Below are 21,230 nucleotides of genomic sequence, written 5' to 3' on the forward strand. Positions count from 1 at the left end.
AATTAGTTATTAGTTATAAGTTATTTTAAGACAATCTTATCCATTAATATATATGTAATATTAAATATTAAATAATAATTTTGAGAAATACAGATATTTTGATATAAATTTGATATGATAGTTTGTTAGTCCAAAAACAATACATTTAAGTATCAGTAAAAATAAATAGAGTAAACTTCTGACACTAATTTTCCTTTCCTTTTTTTCCAACAGTCACAGTCAATTTGAGTAATTTTTTTGGATATTTCAAACGACCTTAATATTATTGTTGTTTTTTTTTTTATCTACTTTTGTAATAAAATTATTTTTTCATTATTATCACACGGCAGTATGGATAGGCAATTTTGCTACATCGATGTCGTGGTTACATTTTTACGGTGCCTCAAAACTATGGCTTGTTAAAATATGTACTTAAAACTACAATATGGATAAAATAGTGAGCGTGTAAGTGTAAAATGAAATTAGTAGAATGATTGTACTGTATTGCGACGTCACCATCACGACTGTCGACTTCAGTGATTACGGTCATGCTCTTGTCACTTATTTGACTGAAATTTTTGCAATCAGAACGACTGACTGCTGCACTGCTGCATGACAACACTTATACCTCACTCCTTCGTCACGTAGATTGTGCAATAATTTCCAATTTTTGAAAATTGTACTTATATTAAACGTACAATTAAGCCCAAGGTATACTGGAGTGCACAATATAGGAAAATGTAAACCATACATCAACAACAATTATCAGTTCTTCATAATATCATATCATATTAATTAAATAAATAACAATACTAGTGCTAATCATGAGCATACTGTTAATAATTAATGTGATTAGAAATCAACAACAATATAAAGTATAGTTAAAATTTATAATTAGTGCGAAATAATAATTATTTTCTTTATTAGACTTTGGAATATTATAATTAGTTGTCTAATATTTAAGATAATTTTTCAAACACGTAATTACGTACTTACTATTTTAATATTTACATTTATTTTTAAAAGAATATTTATGATATAATTAAACTTATTTTTTATTTGACTTATGACTATATTTTATTAATTAAAATTAATGAATATTTGGAATGTAAATTATTTTTTCATTTTTATTTATTCTGGTGTAAAAAATAATTTATTTTCACTTTTAACTTAACTCAGTTTTGTTTTTAAACTGTTTTTGATTCAATATTAGACTCTGAGTGATGTAAAGGGTGTTATCAACTTTAAAATAGTGTATAAAATGTATTATCTTTCCCTGTAAACAATTTTCGGGTAGATAAATTGCAAAAAAAGTTATACACTGTAGCTCATAAAAATCCACTTTGATAGATTGTTCTTAAATTTTTCAGTATAATTACTCTGAAAATGACGAATAACTAACTAAATTCTGAAGAACGTTCAGAGAATCAAATGTGGTTTTAACTGGACAATAACAACTAAGATTTAAACACTATAGTTAATTTAGAATTACCTTTCAAATGCAATGATTTTTCATTACTTTTATACCAGTATTGTAGTACATGTTGAAAGGAGCAAACTGAGTGCCTATAATATCCGATTTCGTTATCTTATCCATTTTTTTTTATTATTAACTAAAGTTTAATTAATCATAATTTCAGTTACAATCAATCAAAATATTAAAAAACATACTTTAAAAATTAAATGATATATATTATTATAATACATTTTACATACGAATTGTCTAAATTTATCAGGCGTCAGAACTATTATTAGAGAAAATCTAAAAACTTCAAATAATTTAGTTTTCGCTTAATAAATGTCGGAAATACAATAAGGGTTCTATCACTTACTAAAATGTGTTGTTACATTATGTTTATTTAGCTTTCTTACGGCACATTCCAGGTTATGGTATGTCTGATATCCATTGGTTATATTCACAACTCAAAATGTATAGTTTACCCAGGCCCATGACCAATGTTTAGTACGTCGAATCAATACTGGTCATTTCGACCTCCAACTAATGGTTTGTTCGATTTTGGTAATTTCATTAAACTGATATTTATAACTTTAAACACCTGCTAGTGCGTTGGGCTTAGCATTGAACTCTGCTTTCAGGGTACTATGCGGTTCTCACATTTATCAATTTACGGTTGTTAGGCGTTGAAAGAAAAATAAGTTTCGTAATCGATAGAGATAGATTATTATTATACCAATACATTTTTTTATCTTGTGAAAATTCTTTTTTAAGTACATATTAAGCGGTAGATGTATAGAATTTTTTCCTTTTTTAAAATAAATTATAATTTTTACTGCCTAAAGTTAATATATAAATTAATTATATATATATATATAATAGTATAACCATTAATTATTAGTGAGGTTGGTTTTCAGGAATTGTTCATATATTATACTCCATGAAAGTATAACTGAAAAGAATTCTTAGAAATATAATTTATTTATTTCCATTTTAGGTTATTGATAGAATAAATTACATATTATTGACTTAATTTTTGAAGAATTAATGTGATATATTATTATTAAAATATAATATTGAAATAGTTGTATACGCGTCTTACAATTATCTACAGCTGTATTATGTATATATATATATATAATAAAATCTACGTGTGTGTGTATATATATATACACACATAGATTTTGTTCCACACACGCGCGCACACATACATGCACACACGCCATGAACACGTACATTTTTCTGATGCTAGTATACATACCGGCATTCTTAAAAATAAAAAATAAAGCAATTGTGAATTTCTTTTTTCATTTTCCAATTCTAGAACTTGAAAAGAAACTTTTATGTTAACTATTGCTGTCAAATTCGTTTTTATCTTGGCCTAGATTTTGTAGACCACTGGATGGGTTATTTTTACTCAGATACTCTATATAAATATATTTTATCCTCAAATATATAAAATATACATATATTTATTATACTTCTAGAATAAAATTTTATAAAATTAATTGTATTATTATTTTAAAAATATGATCGCATAATAATAAAACTAATAAACAATTTTCCATATTATTGATTTCATAGAAAAAAAATATAGTACAGTGTTGTCGTAAAGACAATAACTAGAAAAATAAATTTATTATCTATTTGCTGTTTTTTTATTTTAAACATTTTTTATTTTCATGCATTTTAAATGTATATTACGATTATTACGTAATTATACGATGCATTCTATATGAGAGGAAAATAATTATAATTTATTATGATAATTAAATATAATCCATTTATACCATTGATTAATTATTGTTTTATGATTAATTGTGTACTATTCTGTGAACAAATGCGATTACGATAAATGTATCATAGACTCTTATTATATAGTGATGATAATTTATTTGAAAATGTCCCATTCACATATCTATAGTCTATATAATTTATATATTTAAGTTAGATACTAAAATAGGCATGACGTGTGCAATCTACAAATTTCTATGTGCAATGTACAATAGGCAATGCGCAATGCGCATATTGAATATCATATTGTTATATGAATATTTATTTACCCATACGTTATGTTTATATATTACGGGTTAAATGTGAATTGCAGTTATTACACATACTATCTTGCTAATGTGAACAAAATCCACAACTTTTGGATATATTGAACACATAATGTATCAGATAGCTTTTTTTGTACGTCACACAGTTATTAGTTATTTAGTATGTTATGTATAATTGAATAGAATAAAGTACCAACTTGTAGAAATACATAATTTAAAACTGTGATTAGTTTCTGAAAATAAAAACACATATTCTATGATTCTGCTTAGTATAACTTTATACCTGAAAATAATACCAAAGAAACTAATAATTTATAGTTTCTTAAAATAGTTAACGGTATTTAAAAAACAAATTAGTAGATGATAAATTATTTGTTAGATAAAAGGAACTAAAGTGCGGAGTTCTTATTTATGATGAGACTACACAATAATGCTACCTCATTAAAATTTTCCAATTAAAATCACCTACAATAATACGCATAAATTATTAGTTGTAAGGCATCTGATTGACATAATGTTTTGTATTTTTAAAGCATCAATTTACAACCAATTTTATATATTTACAACGACCAAAATAAATGTAGTATACGCTAACAATTATTTATAGAAAGCCATTCCTATGTCACAATCAGAGGGTAAGGAAACTTCAAAAGAGCCAATCATGCAAATATGTTTGATGGAAAAGAATAATTTATTGTGAATCATAGCCCGAAGGTTTTAGATGAAATTTGTTTAGTTGATGAAAAAAAGAGGGCACTGTAATATTAAAAGATTACAATAACAAGCAAATGTTTGAAAATGATTTGAAAATTGGCTTGTCATCGACATTACTTCCAGCATATAAATTAATACTGAATACGAATTTGAAGAAGTTCAACAGAATATTTTATCATACCTACTTTCACAGTATGTGAACAATTACTTTATGAAAAATATAGTGATATATACGATAACTATAGACTTATGCTTTAAGAACAATTATTTAACATGGCTATTTGAAATTTGTATTAATTTAACTTTGTAAAAAAAAGATAAAATAATTAAAAGTTGTTTATTTACGATGGATTTTTACATAGATTTCAAGGAAAAAACTCCTATGTATAAATCCACAATGGAGTTTGCTGATAGTACTACACTTTTAAACAATTGCCACATAATATGTTAATAAAATCATCACTGTATCCAACTTATCATAGGACACCATCTAAATGTGAGATATTTATCTCACATAGATCCAACAAGGAAAAATGTTAATTTTTATATAACATATTAAACTGTTTGATAAAATTTTAAAACAATAAATTCATTAAATTAATGTCTGTTGTATTAGAAAAATATATACAGATTAAAAAAAAGGTATAATATACGTAAAATATACAACACTACCATTTTCATTTCGGTTCTACTTAGCAAAGAAACAATCTTTATTTTTATCTTTTTTTTATTTTAACATGAATTAGGTATGTGTATAATATATTATAATAATTTATAACTATAGTACGTCAATTGAGTAAAATATGAGCTAATATATTATTTTTATGTTAATTTATTAATTATTATATATAAATTAGTAAATACATATTGTTTTTAGAATATATTGTATAATAAAAGGTGCATAATACATCACTTTATGAAGGTTAAAATTATATTTAAAAACTATAAAGCTATTTATAATGTGGTAATAATATAATAAATATCAGAAAATTGAACTATAATATTAGTCTAATAATATTCATAAAATCATTATTGCTATTAGTATGATTTATGAATATAGTAGGTAATAACTAATAAGAATTTATTTTCTATAATATTTTGAGAAATGCTTCGACTGGAATTTTGAGAGAATACAAATATAAATAATAAAAAACATATTTTGTGAATTCACATTTGATTAAACTGTTTATTTAGTTAATTAGAATCTTAAGACTTATAAAAATAAAAAAACCGTATTTAAAGTAATAACTATAATTTTCGTAATAAGTAATAATCATGTTTCATGTACTGAAAAAGAAAAAGATAATTACGAAATGTTATAAATTATAATACCTACCTTGTTTTATATATTAGCTTTACTTATTGGATGACGGAAAATATATGATTTTAATAGTTATTGCTATGCATAAAGTTAAGTTTTCATAAAACTATTATTATAGAGACAGCAAGATTACAATATTAATTAACTTTCTTTTAATCTTTAATTATATTTTTGTTTATATCAAGATATATTATTATATCATAAAAATAAAATATTAGTGTGGCTGAAAACCTTGAATTTTTCATATAAACGATCGCTATTCTAAAAAAAAAAAATCATTTTTACGTTTAAAATAAAAAAAGCCAAAATCGTTATTAAAAGGCCACGCGTAAAAAACGAATAATAATAAAATGTCTTCTACTATTTAACTTATCTTGAAAAAGAGACTAACGAATTAAACTCTGTTTTCAAAATTAAAATTAGACATCTGAAACTATGTTTAAAAATTTAATTAGTTTTCGGTACTTTTTATATGATAAAGTTGCGCTAGAGAGAAAATATTTTTGTGTACTCAGTCGGTAATATGTTATACGCAGGTGCACGCGGAAGCTACTTCAGTGACATAATGAAAATACAACACAAACGTATACCTAACCTTACAAACGTTTACTTTGTACATACTCGCCAATCCCGGGAAACTTTCAATTGCGATATTACTATTATTGAACTCTAAGAAAATTGTCTGCTGCCGACAGTATATCAACCGGAAACTAAACATTTTTTAAAATTCTATAAATTTTATTTTAACGACGATAATTTTACAAAGTTTTGTGGTTTATAAAAGTCGATAATAATTTCATTAGTATTTATAGGTTAGATACGTAAATGCATTTTATTGCATCGGGCATCTTAATTTTGACTAAAACATTGATGATATGACGATTTTCCACTATTAAATACACCAATCAAAAAATTCGTGAGCAAAATAACGCGCAATCGTCACTGTAACTCTTTTGGTAATAATTCACGGACTTTACAATCTTATTATTACCATTAGATGTAGTATTAAAAAGAAAACTTCAAATCAATGTATGAAGGCAAATTAAAATCATATATAGGTATTCAAAACACGTATAATAGTACCAGTTAAAACGTAGTTGATATTTAAGAGAATTTTCTGTATTTTACCTTATAGTTATTATTTAAATATCAACCTCGATGTTTAAAATGATTTCATAAAGTTAAACGTCATTCGTCGGTGCGGGTTGAACATAATTTATTACTCTATAACGCCATACTGTTTTTATAAACTGGAAATGTTTTATTCTCCTTTCAAGTAAATCAATGAAAACGTATAAGCCAATGTAATTAAATTATGTAATGAACCAATGAGATTTATTAATGATTTTATAACGTGCTGTTACAAACTTAGTATAATAGGAATAAAGTCAAAAAAATGTATTTACAACTATTTTTTTCAATGTTATCAATTATTTGCTCTGGTCAATCGTGGTTGACACTTGTTTACTGAGTAACGGTTAGTATTTTGTGGTAAATAATAGTAATATATAGTATAGAACAACAACAGTAATAAACATTTAATTGTAGAAGGGAGAGATCACGAAATTACGCTATTCATCACCAAACTCAGCCGGTGTTGTACCTATATATAATAGAGAAAACGATTTGGATGGACTAATATGAACATTTTTAAAGTGTCCATGTATAATAAACGATGATTTAATTATTATAATATATTTATCTATAGTTATATATATCTATATTATGTGATGTATGGAATGAAAATAGTGATGTACTGTTGTGACAATAAAAGTGTATTGTTTTAAATGGTTAAATATTTAGGGAGGGTCGTAATACCCTAAACCCTGCGGTTTAAGACAGAGATAGATAATACATTGTACTGTATGGTAATTTATGTCTTGTATATTGAAATTATTATTAAGTTATAAGTTTTACTTTGAAGAATTTTAAAATTATAATTTCAAACTCTTGGAACTCTTATTTGTGTGATTTAAATACCATTAACGGAAGGATAATAATACAGCAATTTAAATTTTGATTTTAAATTGTTATGCAATATCGTGGTATAATTTATTTTTGCGGAATCTTTGGAAAAAACTGTATTGTGAATTATAAAATAATTTACTATGATTTTAAACCATAATGTTGTAATAAATAATTGAATTGATATATTGATCAGAAATTCTGGTTTTTAACTACTTGTACATTTTACTTTATAATATAAAGTATCATGTATCAGTATCAAGTAGTTTATATTATCTGAGTGTTTATAGCGTTTATACTATTTATAATTTTATGGGAATTATTAAATATCATACAATTATAATATTGACAGTTAAGTTTATAATCGCATAATATATTTAATGTAATAAATAAAAAAAACCATAAGTGTCATTACATTAATAAATTATATTTATTTGATAACTGACAACTGTGAAATATTTTTATTTTTTAAAAACATGTGGCGATTGTATATCGTATATGTATATAAATTAGAAATCTTAATTGAAAACATGAATACGTAGTCCATATTAGATACGTAAGTAAAAATGTTGTATTCAAGTACGTATGTCTACAATACACGTGAATTTTCTATTTACCTTTACGTGTTTTCGTGTTATTTACGTATACATGTATTTCATTTATGCGAAATATATAATTATTTATATTCAATTTAATGTGGATTTTGTATAATTATAATTTATTTTATTATTAAATTAAAATGTTAAACGGTATTATGAATTTAAACTAAATATTAAAAAATTAAAATGCATAATATATTATATGTGTTTACGGATTTTTAAACTACATGGTTTAATAGATTTGAATGTTAATTTTACGTAAATATGTGAAAGCGTGTACACGTACATAAGAAGCTATAGTAAATATATACTCTGAAAGTAGATGATAAATTTGATTTTTTTGGTGTACTTTGTGTTAACTGTGAACTATTAAATATTTTGTTAATTTTAATTCTGAATTGAATGTTACTTAAAATATACATTAAAAGTATTTTTAATTATATTTATGTACGTGTTTTTAATTAAATTAACAGTGCTTGTTAAAAAAAAAAACATTATTACATTTTTAAATAAAAATTGTATGAAATTAGTTTTAAACTTAAATATATTTAATATAGTTTGTTGTAGTAATGAAATGTAGAATTTTTTCTGTGTACATTTTTAATGGTAGCGTTAATGAATGTCTAATTGATGTATAAATATTAACTATGATATTAGTAGGTACCACTATTATTACTCAATTGTATTTACAAAAAAAAACCCATTATAAATACTATTATTTTAGTATTTACATTTTCATTTAAATAACGTTAAATTTAAATATAAAATATGGGCATCGCTCAGTATAACTTCGCACTCCATAATAATATATACTTTAAATTATTATTATTATTACGATTGAGATTATTCAAAATTGTTATTTATACCTACATATATAAACAAACACTCAGATAGTTATATAAAAATGCTAAGTTTAAACTAAATTATAATTCTAAAAGCTTTTTTTGTTTCTCTTGAGTTTATCATTTAGTCAACTTTTTCCAAAATGATTATCTCTCTTATTTGTATAAATATAAATGTTTATAGTTAATTAATATATATTTTTTTTTTTTACTCAAAACATCATTATATTTTTCAGCATATTTTCATTATTAGAATTTCATCATTAGCATTAGTTTATATTTTTGTGGTCTTATACACTATTACATATTTTAATCCTAAAACCGTGCCTATTATAATATTTAACAATTCAAATAACACATTAAATTTAAATTATAGTTTAATTTGTTGAACAATAATACAATATTATTGTTATTAATTATTATTTTATTAGGTATCTCATCTATAGATTTTTTTTTTAATTTGGATTAAACTGAAGTTATAAACGAAACATGTTTTAAAAGCCAGTTAAGTAGTTAATTGTTAATATGCATACATAAAATAAGTTAAGAAAATACAATAAAAATAATATTACTCTCTCTACTGAATAAAAAATAATATAAAATAAGAAAATGATAATAAAATAATTACATTTACAAAACGTTAGGTAAATATTAGAAGAAATATCAAAATATTTACGGGTAATCATAACATACATTTTTTAGTGAACCGTGGGATATGAAATAAGTTTTTATTATTATGGTAACATTTATTGATTTTGAGGTTAATTTCGTTAAGTATAGAAATGTGTCATCGGTGATTTATTATTAAGTAGGTCTTTTATATACAAAAGTTGTAAATGACTGATTTCTTCTGTCTTTTAAGGAATTATAATTTAAAAATTCAAAAGTATAATAATAACTGGAGTGAGGGGGTCTATTGTTGAAATTAATTTTAAAATAAATAAAAAAGAACTTCGATTAGGATTATCTCGGTTTAGGCATATTGAGTAGAGACTAATATTATATGTCCCCTAGATAATTAAAGTATATTCTGGTTGTTAACGAACCTTACATACCTATAAGATATTTTAATGAAAAAGGATCGTTAATAATAGAATAATTGCGATTTACAATATCAAACAAGGTTAAAGTTTTATTCTCATTTGAAAATAAATGGAAATAATAACATAAAAGTTTAGAATCAAAAATTATTCCTAAAACATTGATTTGAAAAGTAGAAATATTTTTAAATGCATATGATATTTTTTTTCTGGCTAACGATAGTAGTAAAAATATTGACAAAAGAAAAAAAATGAATAAAAATGTATACATATAACTGTAATCAAACAACCATAATAAAAATATCTAATAATAAGAAGAAGAATAGGCAGAAACATTGACAGCAGCAGTATAAAAATAATAAATAACGAATAAAGAAAAATATTTCAGGCGTATCGCGAGGTCTTCGAGGTATTTAGCTGCTGCGGGACTGCCCTCGTAAAATTGGCCTAACCTTCCATCAAACTTCATATTAGGATCATAACTGAACCACGTGGTTGATGGATTTATTGCTGTGGAAATAATGTTACTAAGGAATAAAGAATATTTTTAAAAATAGTGGTAAGTTTGACATTTAAAATCTTAGGAAATATTTTTGAAAGAATAACAATTATTAATATAGGGCGATAATTGAACAAAAACGATATATTTTCCAAATTGGAAATTAGGTTGATAAATGTATATTTCTGAAAAGAGGAAAAAGGTGCTTTATGTAAGGAAGTAATAAAAAGGAAAGTATTAGAGGGTGAAAGAATAAATCTACAGGCGTGCAACAATATGGGTGATAGCCAGCTTGACCAATACCCGTGTTATCATTTAAGCTATTTAATTTATAGAGTACATTAATTAATTCGATTTTACATTTATTAATAGAAACCAAATTCTTATCTACTGTATAAGTAATATTTTTGAATTCATATAAAATAACGTTTAATTAAATAAACAATACTTTTTCTGTCAATAGCTGTTTTACAGTCTATCGTTGAAAAGTCGAGAAGCCTAGAAAATGATATAATATAAGCCCAAATTAACTTGGAATTGACTATAGTGTATATTGAGCCTCCTATAAGAACATTTGTTAATCGTGTTTACTATAAAGTATTTATTCAGCACAACGATTAAAAATTTCAAATCATCAGCATTAGGTATTTTTTTAATATATCTACCTATGTAGAATAAAAAAAAATGAAATAGTTATATATATTTATTTGTTTATCTTGTCTATCCATTAAATAGATAATTAATTCATTGTTGATGGTATCTTATAAATATATTCTGAGCTACCTATGTCCTATGGCATTAAAGTTCTCTCCAATAGTTGATACTTTTGAACAAGCTAAAATAAGTTCGATTAACAATGACGATTATTTTATTTATTAATGGATACAAAAAGTTTATTTTGAGACATTTTGTGTAACTAACAAATTTTATTAGCAAATTGATTTTGTCATCTACCTTTGTCATTTAATCTCAAACATCAAGGTTTGTTTATTTTAGATGATTTATTATTTTGATTTATACATTTGTAAGTAATTTACAATGTGTTACTATTTAACTTTTTCTTTCATATAAGTACCTATAAAGTTTATTAAAACATAAATAAAAACGATTACCAATTTATAACAATAATATATTATAGGTAATAACATTTATTTTATAACATATGAATTACGAATTTATGATAAATAAAATGCTATTTTTAAATATTAAATTTGCTTACCTTACAGATAACAAATAGTTGAATGATATTTTGTGTCTGAAATTTAAACTATATTTATAGATTTAAGTACAATACTGGTGAAACGTAAAATCAAAAATACATAATATTTATACCTAAATAAATAAAAATATAATTTCTCTAACGATTTCAAAGTTCAATATTGTATAAGTAAATATAGACTATAGTTAATGAACCCGGGATGAAATAATATAATAGAAATATTTTTGTGTTCGGTTATTTTGTTGATCATTTTACATTTATAAGTAACTTTTCAAGTTCACATAATATCTTTTGATTAGAATGATATATTTTATCTGTGTATTCAAAGAAGACGTCATGTGAGTTTTTAAATTACATACAAAATGAGTTCAATATTCAAATGAAATTGCTATTAAAAATGAAACCATACAATAATAATAATTATTATTATTATAGAGATCACGTCACGTGCGCATCTAATAACTTAAAGTTTTATTAAAGTATATATTTTTAAGGACGTTGGATTTTATCATTAGTTTTGTTAACAATAGTTCTAATATGTTATTGTAAAAATTAAAAAGTAAATTAAATCTTAAATCATATTATTTATTATTATTAAAATTTATTAAAAGATTAATATTTAGTTTTTTTTCTTTTTACAAAATATTAAGACTACAATCATTAAGAATAAGTATTAATATTACACAAACTAATAATGAAAAAACTTTTTAATTATTCTCGTATAACATTAAATTAAATAAAAATCCTGGTTTGTTCAAATAATAAAAAATTTTTAAAATACCTATTACAGTATTAAAAATAAGTTAACACCCGTATAATTATTTTATTGTAAATTAATACCATATTATTCTTACACCATTCATTTTTTTTGTTAAATTTTAGTTACAAAACATATTACGAAAGTTTATAATATTTTAAATAATATCATACTTGTAATAACAAGCTATATATTATCACACACATATTAAATATAATATATAATATGAAAAAAAAATTTAGACTTGAAAAAAAGGTGCCTATTATGTAGGTACATCATTCACGTACTTTGATGAATATTTTATGATGACATGCCAAAAACCCATTCATCTTAATAATACTCATAAGTTGAGAAAAGTCAAATTTCGATTTTGGATGACGTATAACTTACAACTCTATATTTTTTTGTTGACTAAATTAAAATGATGATAATTTAACAGAAATTATACATATCAGATATAAATTAGGTACTTAAACATTAATGTTTTTATAATAATATGATCTATAATATACTTTTTACGTCAAATTCATGATTCGCATGAATCATTTTTTTTCTTTATCATGGATAACCTCTTTCTAATAAATTTCATAAGAGGCCAATTTTTTTAATAGGTGCCATTATCAATAATAAAACGCATATGTTTATGTATAGAATATATATTATAATATTATATTTTTTTTATAAGTAATGAACGTTTATACTATTGTTACAAGGCCTTTGGAAAACTTTTAATGGAGAAAATAATGATTCGATTTTTTAGTTGTTAATTAATAACTATGCATTGGTAATAAAATAGCGCTTTGTCTGGAAACACTAATTATTTATGGTTATTGTACTATTGTACCATTGTATAAGTTATAGTAATGTTTATTAAAATTCTTATTATGATAGTAAATTATATTTTGTATCGTTTGATAATTCTAATAACGATATGCCTGCTTCAAAATCAGATATTAGGTACTTTTCAATATTTATGCAACTAATCTACCTATAGATAACCGGAAACCTTTGATGTATTCCTTTGACCAGCCGTAACTTGATTACCTAAAATGAGTACTATAAAGTATACATAAACCTTATTAACGACATTATGGAGAGATTAAACTTAAAAATATATGCAATACATAAATTAATACTTATTATATCTACAATATATTACTTATATATATTATACATTATTTTATTCCATACACGAGCATTATACAGCTCTTCAATACTGTGACATTTAATATGCTTTAAGAAAATGTAAATCGAATTAACCCTAATTATCATATCAATAGAATATGGTATTGTCATTAATCAAATAGGCATTTACACAAAATTAAAAATATATTATTTTTTTCAATATTTTTTAATTAATGAAATAAAGTATAAAATGTTAAATCTTTAACTGGTAATACATTTATATTAAAAGTGATAATATAACTATAAAATGTATTTAATACGGTATAAAAAGGGTTTAAATGTAATGTATATAAATTTAAAAATGTCATTTTATTCAATAAAATATAGTAATATACATTAAACTATACGTTTTCGTTACTTCAAAATTGTATTTTATAACCATTAAATATCTAAAGTATTTTTATGTTAGAGCAAAAGACCAAATTATAAATGTTAAAGTTATTGATATAAATTTATATTTCTACTTATAAATAGAAGGCAAACATTTAATGACCATAATATCATTATTATTATTTTTTTTTAATATTAGAAAATCTAAAAATATGTTTGTTATTAAAATATATTTGGAATAAAAATAATAATTATCTAACAAACCTTATTTTGCCGTAAATAGTATTTAGCACATTTATAATTATTATAAACCACAAAAACATAAATGTGAATACAATGATGTATTATTGTGAATAGAAAACCATGACAATTAGGAAATTAAAATTAATTCTCGTTAAAAATAAATTTTAGTATTTAATAACATTATGTATATCATTTTATATACATTTAGAAATCAAATCGACTAAAAATAATAGGTTGAATACAAATGTATTAAATATTATAATCAAATTATTAATGTAATTATAAATTTCATATTTGTTATTTTTTAACAGTATTGAAACTATGTGTATTATTTAAATATTTTATTTACAGAAGATAAGTAGGTTGCCGCCACAGTGGTAGATATATACTACTACAGCTATAAGCTACTATATACGTAAAGTTAACGGATGGAACAAATTCATTTTCATTTGGAAATCGAAAAGCAATAAAATCTAAAATAAGTAATATAATACGTGCAAATTGACAATAAATATCGTTGGCCGATCATCAGTTACAAAATATGTTTTACATGCTAATTGATATGGTAGTATTATCCGTGCACCACACAACAATACGTATTTAGAAAATCAATTAACCTGTTAAATATTTAACTAATTATATCCATTTTTAAACACGCTACATTGCACATTTACTAGCTGTAAACAATTAATTATTTAACCGTTGTCACCTTTAAGCCGCGCAAAAAAGTTTTACACGACCTTAGGCATTTTCTGTTTTTGAATAAGCAAGTGATGCACACGGTGTTTCATACACATTCGTGCGCTGTTCGTATGTGTATCATATGTATATAATATACGATACAGCGTCAGTATATTAATGCTATATACGTATATATTATAACTATAAATATTATCCGTGATACACCTGCAGAAAAATGACTCTTTCGTGTTATTTTTTTCACCAACTTTCATTTTACAGTGAGAAAATAAAACGCTAGATCATAATAATAAAAAAAATAGCGTACAACGGCCTAGACAGTTCCACTGAAAATAAAAGTTGAACACAAGCTCGACACGTCCACCTGCATATCGTCCTGATAGGTATATCAATCAAATACCTACACATTGCGATAGCTACACGAAAAAATATAAAAAAACAAGTAATCATATTATTTATTTTCCGTTCTAAAGGCAATTCGAAAACTGAAAGGAATTAATTTTAAATCAGAAACCTACCTATGCCTCTAGTGGTTTCCAGTGTATTTTTTTTTTCGTACTGTTCTACTGAATGTAGTAATATTACCAAATGTATAATGCCTTGGCCGTAACAATAATTTTCTTCTGCTTTTATTTTCAGTATTGTACGATGTCTCCCAAAAATATCATTGTAGAACGGAGTAGTTCGAACTTTGAATGCGTAATCAAATGTGTAGTCTAAACGAGATTGCCTATCAATTTACAGATGACGTTTTTTTTCTTTGACTGGAGATTTGAAAACACTTATTTCCTTGTTAAAAATACAATCATTATAGTTGGTACGTATCAATGTATCATAACATATCGTTAGTTCTTTCATTTATTATGGTGGTCATTTATTATTTTATTAATATTTATGGAAAGAAACTATCGTTGAATTAAAATATTAATTTTGTTGAATTTATAGTGTTGAGCATATTATATTTTTTCGTGATTTTAAAATGTATTTAATTCAATTTTTATCAATGAAACGATGGTTATTAAATTAAACTTAACTTACTTTTATAATTTTAGTTTATTATACTACATTAAAAATAAATTTACATTCCTTAAATAAAGCATGGGCGACTCCCATTAATGGAAAAATATGCATTAAACATTTTTGATTTGAATTATCTTACGAATATAAAAAAATATAATATCACTAACCATTAGCTGTTCATTGTAGTAATCGACTCAAATATTTATTCTTTGTTCTGTATAAAATATTATATGATTGCCTTGCACATTCTTTGCTTGCTCAATCTCATATAATAATTTATTTTTCGACTATATTCTTAAAATTTGTTTCGTCAAATCATCATTAAATTATAAATTTATTAAAATCGTAATATTTTATAAAAAGTGTAGGCAATAAAAAAAAAAAAAAATTATATAATAATTAATAAATAAATATATTTTTTGGACACTGGAAGTAATTTAAATGCTTCGCGGGGTGTATTAAAGGATCAAAATACTCTTAAATTAATAACGAAAATGATGTATAAACAAAATATATAATTATATATTTAATATTGCTGATTTAAAGTATTATATATTTCCAATAATACATGAATGAGATGGTGAGACATGTGGGTGGTATTATTTACGTACAGTACCTACACTGTTAAACTGTGTGCATATTAAACAAATTCGAATAAAAATGATTCATATTATATAAAATTAATCAAATATATTATGTATTAAGTATACGTAATACAATGAATAAATTAAATTATAATTTTATAATAATGTAAATGTATGTGAACCAGCTGATATATCACATTTTGTGTAAACTACCTATTTGGAAATGCCTTATAATTCACATTTGCAGTTTTAACTAAATCATGTGTAAAAAATATCTTAAATAATATAAGTTTAAAAATAATATTTTAGTCAAATAAATTAAAGTATATTTTTCAAAAAACATACGTTTAATTTATTAAAAATAGTATGAATATAAATATCGTGACTAAATAATCATTAAACTTGATATTAGATAAATAGATAATATTAATATTAATTATGTCATATGTTGGTAACACAACATTTAAAAAACTGTGTCGTTTAATTATTAATATACAATATACATATTGTATCTATCACATACATTTTATAGGTACATTATATATTTTATTTAAAACAACGGACTAAGTTTGTCTAATTGTAAAACGTAAAACGTACGTTTGCGTAAAAAGTTTAGTAAACATACGATGTTACTGTTAGTATATTATTGAGTTCAGCGTTCATACAACTAATCATATATTTAATCTAGTTTTAATTAATTATTGTCATCGACCATAATATTATTACGTTCATAATAATTTATAATTGTCAACTATTTCATATTGCATAGATCATAATTCACAATATCACAAGCAATAACCTAATGTTTTGCATCGTATAAATCAATTTAGGCTTTATATTATGTATTTCGAATATATTATGGAATTATTTTAGGAAAATAAAACAATAATATTTCGAAAATCAACCATTAATTAGTGAAAAATTATGGTCTTGTGCTGAAATAAAATATTTATACTTTAGCTTTTTAATTACAATCTATAAAAATAAATTTTAGTAGATACCAGGAATCATCAGTTAATATTTTTGAACGGGTTTTTCAGAAATTTTGGATATTTTTGGGGCCCATCAATATTGAATGTATATGTTTATCCAAAGAATATAAGGTTAAAATTAAAAAATTGAATCAATGAAAATCTCTTTTAATTCATTATCAATAAAAAAAATAATAAATTTCAAGGTAGATGAAGTTCATCCACGTGCTGCCATTTAGTGATCGCTAGTATATACTAGCGGCACAAAGATTTTACCAGGCAAGTAAACGGCAACCCTGGAATAAACGGTTGGTAAGTGTCACTATGTTCCTACAGGGAGGTCTGTAACCCTTTTGATTAGATTTGCAGGAATCCGTATTCCAATTCTGACCATCTAAAACACCTACTATTTTTTTAAAGAGTTACATAAAATAAAAATACGATGTTTATACTATATTATAATAGAAGAATATATCTGAATAGGTATTCAAATTATTTTATTTAAGACTAATTTATATTATATTATATACAACATGTTACTTTATAAGTAGGTATAGTACGATTACTTATAAAGTATTTAACTCATGGAAGGTACTGGACAATCTATAAAAAATAATAGTCAGACTGATATCAGACATTTTTCATTAATATTAATCGATTTATTTGTACGGTCTATTATTTATTTAGAACAAAGTTTCAAAACTACCTGCCATTTTGGGGTAGTAAACCTAGAAAATATAGGGTGTGCAGGCGGCTCTCTTAAAAATAAATTAGTTCGTTGTCACGATAGAGACAGTTGAGAGAATACAATCAATGCATTCGTAATCCGTTAATACTTATTAGTATATATACCTACAGTATAGTATCTATATGAATTAATTTGAAAAAAATCGATTAACTCTATTACCTATGCCATAGGTCCTATGGAATGATAGGATTATAACAGTCAAATGAAAAAATAAAATGTATTCTTTCTTCCGTAGAGTTTAAAACCATCATATTGTATTCATGGATAATACGTTTAGATCTACGTTTGTACCGGCCAACAATCTAAAAGATTAACTAAAATTCCTTGTATTAGCATATATGTAGTATATTTTATATATTGGATACTTATAGAATTTTAGTGATTTAGATTTAATTACTAATCAAACTATAAATAAGTCAATTTAATGAATAATCGGTTGCATTTAATTTTGGATTCATAAATTATACTCATATAATGTACATAGATAACAGTACTAGCAATTATTCAGATTCCCCAATTAAAATTTATCAAAAGTGTATCAAAAAATCTAAATAATTTGGATTTTCTAATAAGTATATAGGTACTTGCATTTTTCGTTTATCATTTTAACTCGATTATAATTTATGATATTTATTCTTTCATCATCGTCTAAACTTTAAGTTTTACAACCAATTTAAAATTGAAATCATTTGATTAAATGGGTTTCTAAATAATATTATAATTTTTTGATTTAACTATCTAGTTAAGTTAAAATTATAAACCATACATTTAAAAAATCATAATGTTTTCCCAGTTAACTATAGAGCCTTACAACAGTTTACAATTCATCTCTATCTCATAGAAAATCGTATAATCTGAAAGATTTATTTTGTATCGTATAAAACGGAGTAGCATCGGAACTCTTATTCCATATGATGACTTATCAAAAACAACGACAAAGTCGAGTTAGTGTCAACGGATTTCCCACATTATAATTAGGTTTGTCATACGAATGGAAACCTGTTTTGCGCCGTTCAATACGTATGTGCATGTCGGGGTTCCCCAAGGAACTGTGCATGTGGCGTCCAGCAGCCACACTAGCACACAGCCGTACCTAAGTCTACCGACAGATTTAACACCGTTATGATAACTTTGGTAAGCCCTCATAGGTTTAAACTTTTTGATGCACGTTTCGTTGAGAATCTATTGGTTGCTCTAGAAACTTTAAAAAAAAAAGAAGAAACATAAGAACAAGATTTTATCCTTATCTGTAAAAAGTTATTCAATTAGACACAGAGGTCAGAAATTACAGCTTTTACCAACTTTTAATTGTTGAAAGTAAATGTGATGTAATTTTTAAGTTAAAAAAATCCTATATTTTAATATTCACAATATATTATATTAAAACGCCTATTGAAATTTTTTAGTAGTCCCTAATTACAATCATTTTTTGAATTTAATGATTGCTCTATTTTTAATACTTATCGATTATTATTTTTATCTTTGTCATTCAACGTGATTTGTTACAATATTTTTCACCACATATATTTACCATACTGAAATCGTGTTCCGTAAAGCATAACAAGCGAGCTTGTCAAATTTAAATAGGTACATTAAATGTATATAAGTTTAATGGTACCACTTTTTATTTTCCTTATATTAAAGTAATAAACTATTTTTATTTGTCATGAAATACCCAAAAAGTCGTATAATTAATTCATTTTTTAAACGAAAAAAATTATTACAGCGTTCACCACTAAAATAATAGTACCTACATTATATTTGATATGTTTCATTTAATATAGAGCCTCTTAAAATGACAATGATATTTTATATTCGCGCTGAGATAAAAGGATTGCCTGCTTCTGAAACTATTACTATATAGTGTATAATGTTTTAAGAGCTAAATATTGTTCACTTTGTAACTATACAACTTCTATATAGCTTTTAGTTTTGTAGAATTAATATGTATTTTGAACGAGTTCAACACAAGACAAATGCTGAAATGCAAATATTAAAGTATATTACATACCAGTTTTATTTATTTTAACAGTTAGGTTTTGTTTACTATACAATTAAAAATTAATTTTAAAAGCTTAAATCGTGTATAATAAAAATAAAGTTTTTTTTTATTATTTACAATACTGATTTGTTTTAAAGTTTTAATAGTATTTAACCGCATAGTAACATTTTTTGAACCCACAATCATATCGTAGGGATATACTGTTATTATTACGCACTAATAAATGGTTATATTGTTACTGATTAATTTAAAATTAAGTTTAATTTTTTATTAAGTTCTTGGTTAGTTGATGATTATTTCCTTTTTTTAAATTATATTTTGTTATGTTATAAACCAAAACCTGTTTTTTATTAATGTGTCTTAATTTTTACTAATTCAAGTTTATTCAGATGTTTTGTTATTAAATCATTTTTTAACTAGAAAAAATATTTTCAGAAAGAAGAAATCATATGATTATTTTTAAAAAATAATTCATATTGTAGTCTTAAGTGTTTTTTTTATGATGAACGACTTACAACAATGATACGTCTTGAATAAAAATTAATTAATACAGGAAGTATTTGAATATTAAATTAGTATTATAATTTTCAAATTAAGTGGTTTATGACTATAAGTCTATAAATAACTAACTATACTAACTATACCTCGAAAAAAGTTGTTAGCCGTTAAATATTTTTGATTACATAAATAATATACATTTGAACTGATCTTCTGTAGGTATTATTCGTGATTAAATAATAATATGTTCAATGCGTATTTAGTAATTATACTTCGATAAACTTGCTCTGTGTATATCTATGCAACTATGAATAGTTACTAATAATAGTACAAAGAGTTCATAACGACGTGAACGCTGTGTCATTTATATTATCTACAAATTCGATTTACAGATCGTTTGCTAAAATTATTAGTGCCAGTTGATTTATTGTACGGTTTTATGGGCGTCCGTGCAATTTTCCCATTGACTTAAACGTAGCTGATATTATGTATATTTTAG

General features: G+C 23.8%; 1 protein-coding gene across 5 annotated transcripts in view; it reads left to right on the forward strand.

Moving 5' to 3' along the window:
* LOC132921435 (ankyrin-repeat and fibronectin type III domain-containing 1) overlaps positions 1–21,230 on the forward strand; it is a 150,177-nt gene that overhangs the window by 28,515 nt on the left and 100,432 nt on the right. Inside the window, exon 1 of one of the 5 annotated variants that reach the window (XM_060984466.1) lies at positions 15,638–15,725. The exons of the other annotated variants lie outside the window; for them this stretch is intronic. Coding sequence (XP_060840449.1) covers positions 15,653–15,725 — 73 coding nt within the window. The 5' untranslated portion in view covers positions 15,638–15,652. Of the gene's footprint in view, positions 1–15,637; positions 15,726–21,230 lie in introns of those variants that run through there. 5 annotated transcript variants of the gene reach the window in all.

Source organism: Rhopalosiphum padi, chromosome 2 (genome assembly GCF_020882245.1).
Source record: "Rhopalosiphum padi isolate XX-2018 chromosome 2, ASM2088224v1, whole genome shotgun sequence".
Classification (NCBI taxonomy): Eukaryota; Metazoa; Arthropoda; class Insecta; order Hemiptera; family Aphididae; genus Rhopalosiphum; species Rhopalosiphum padi.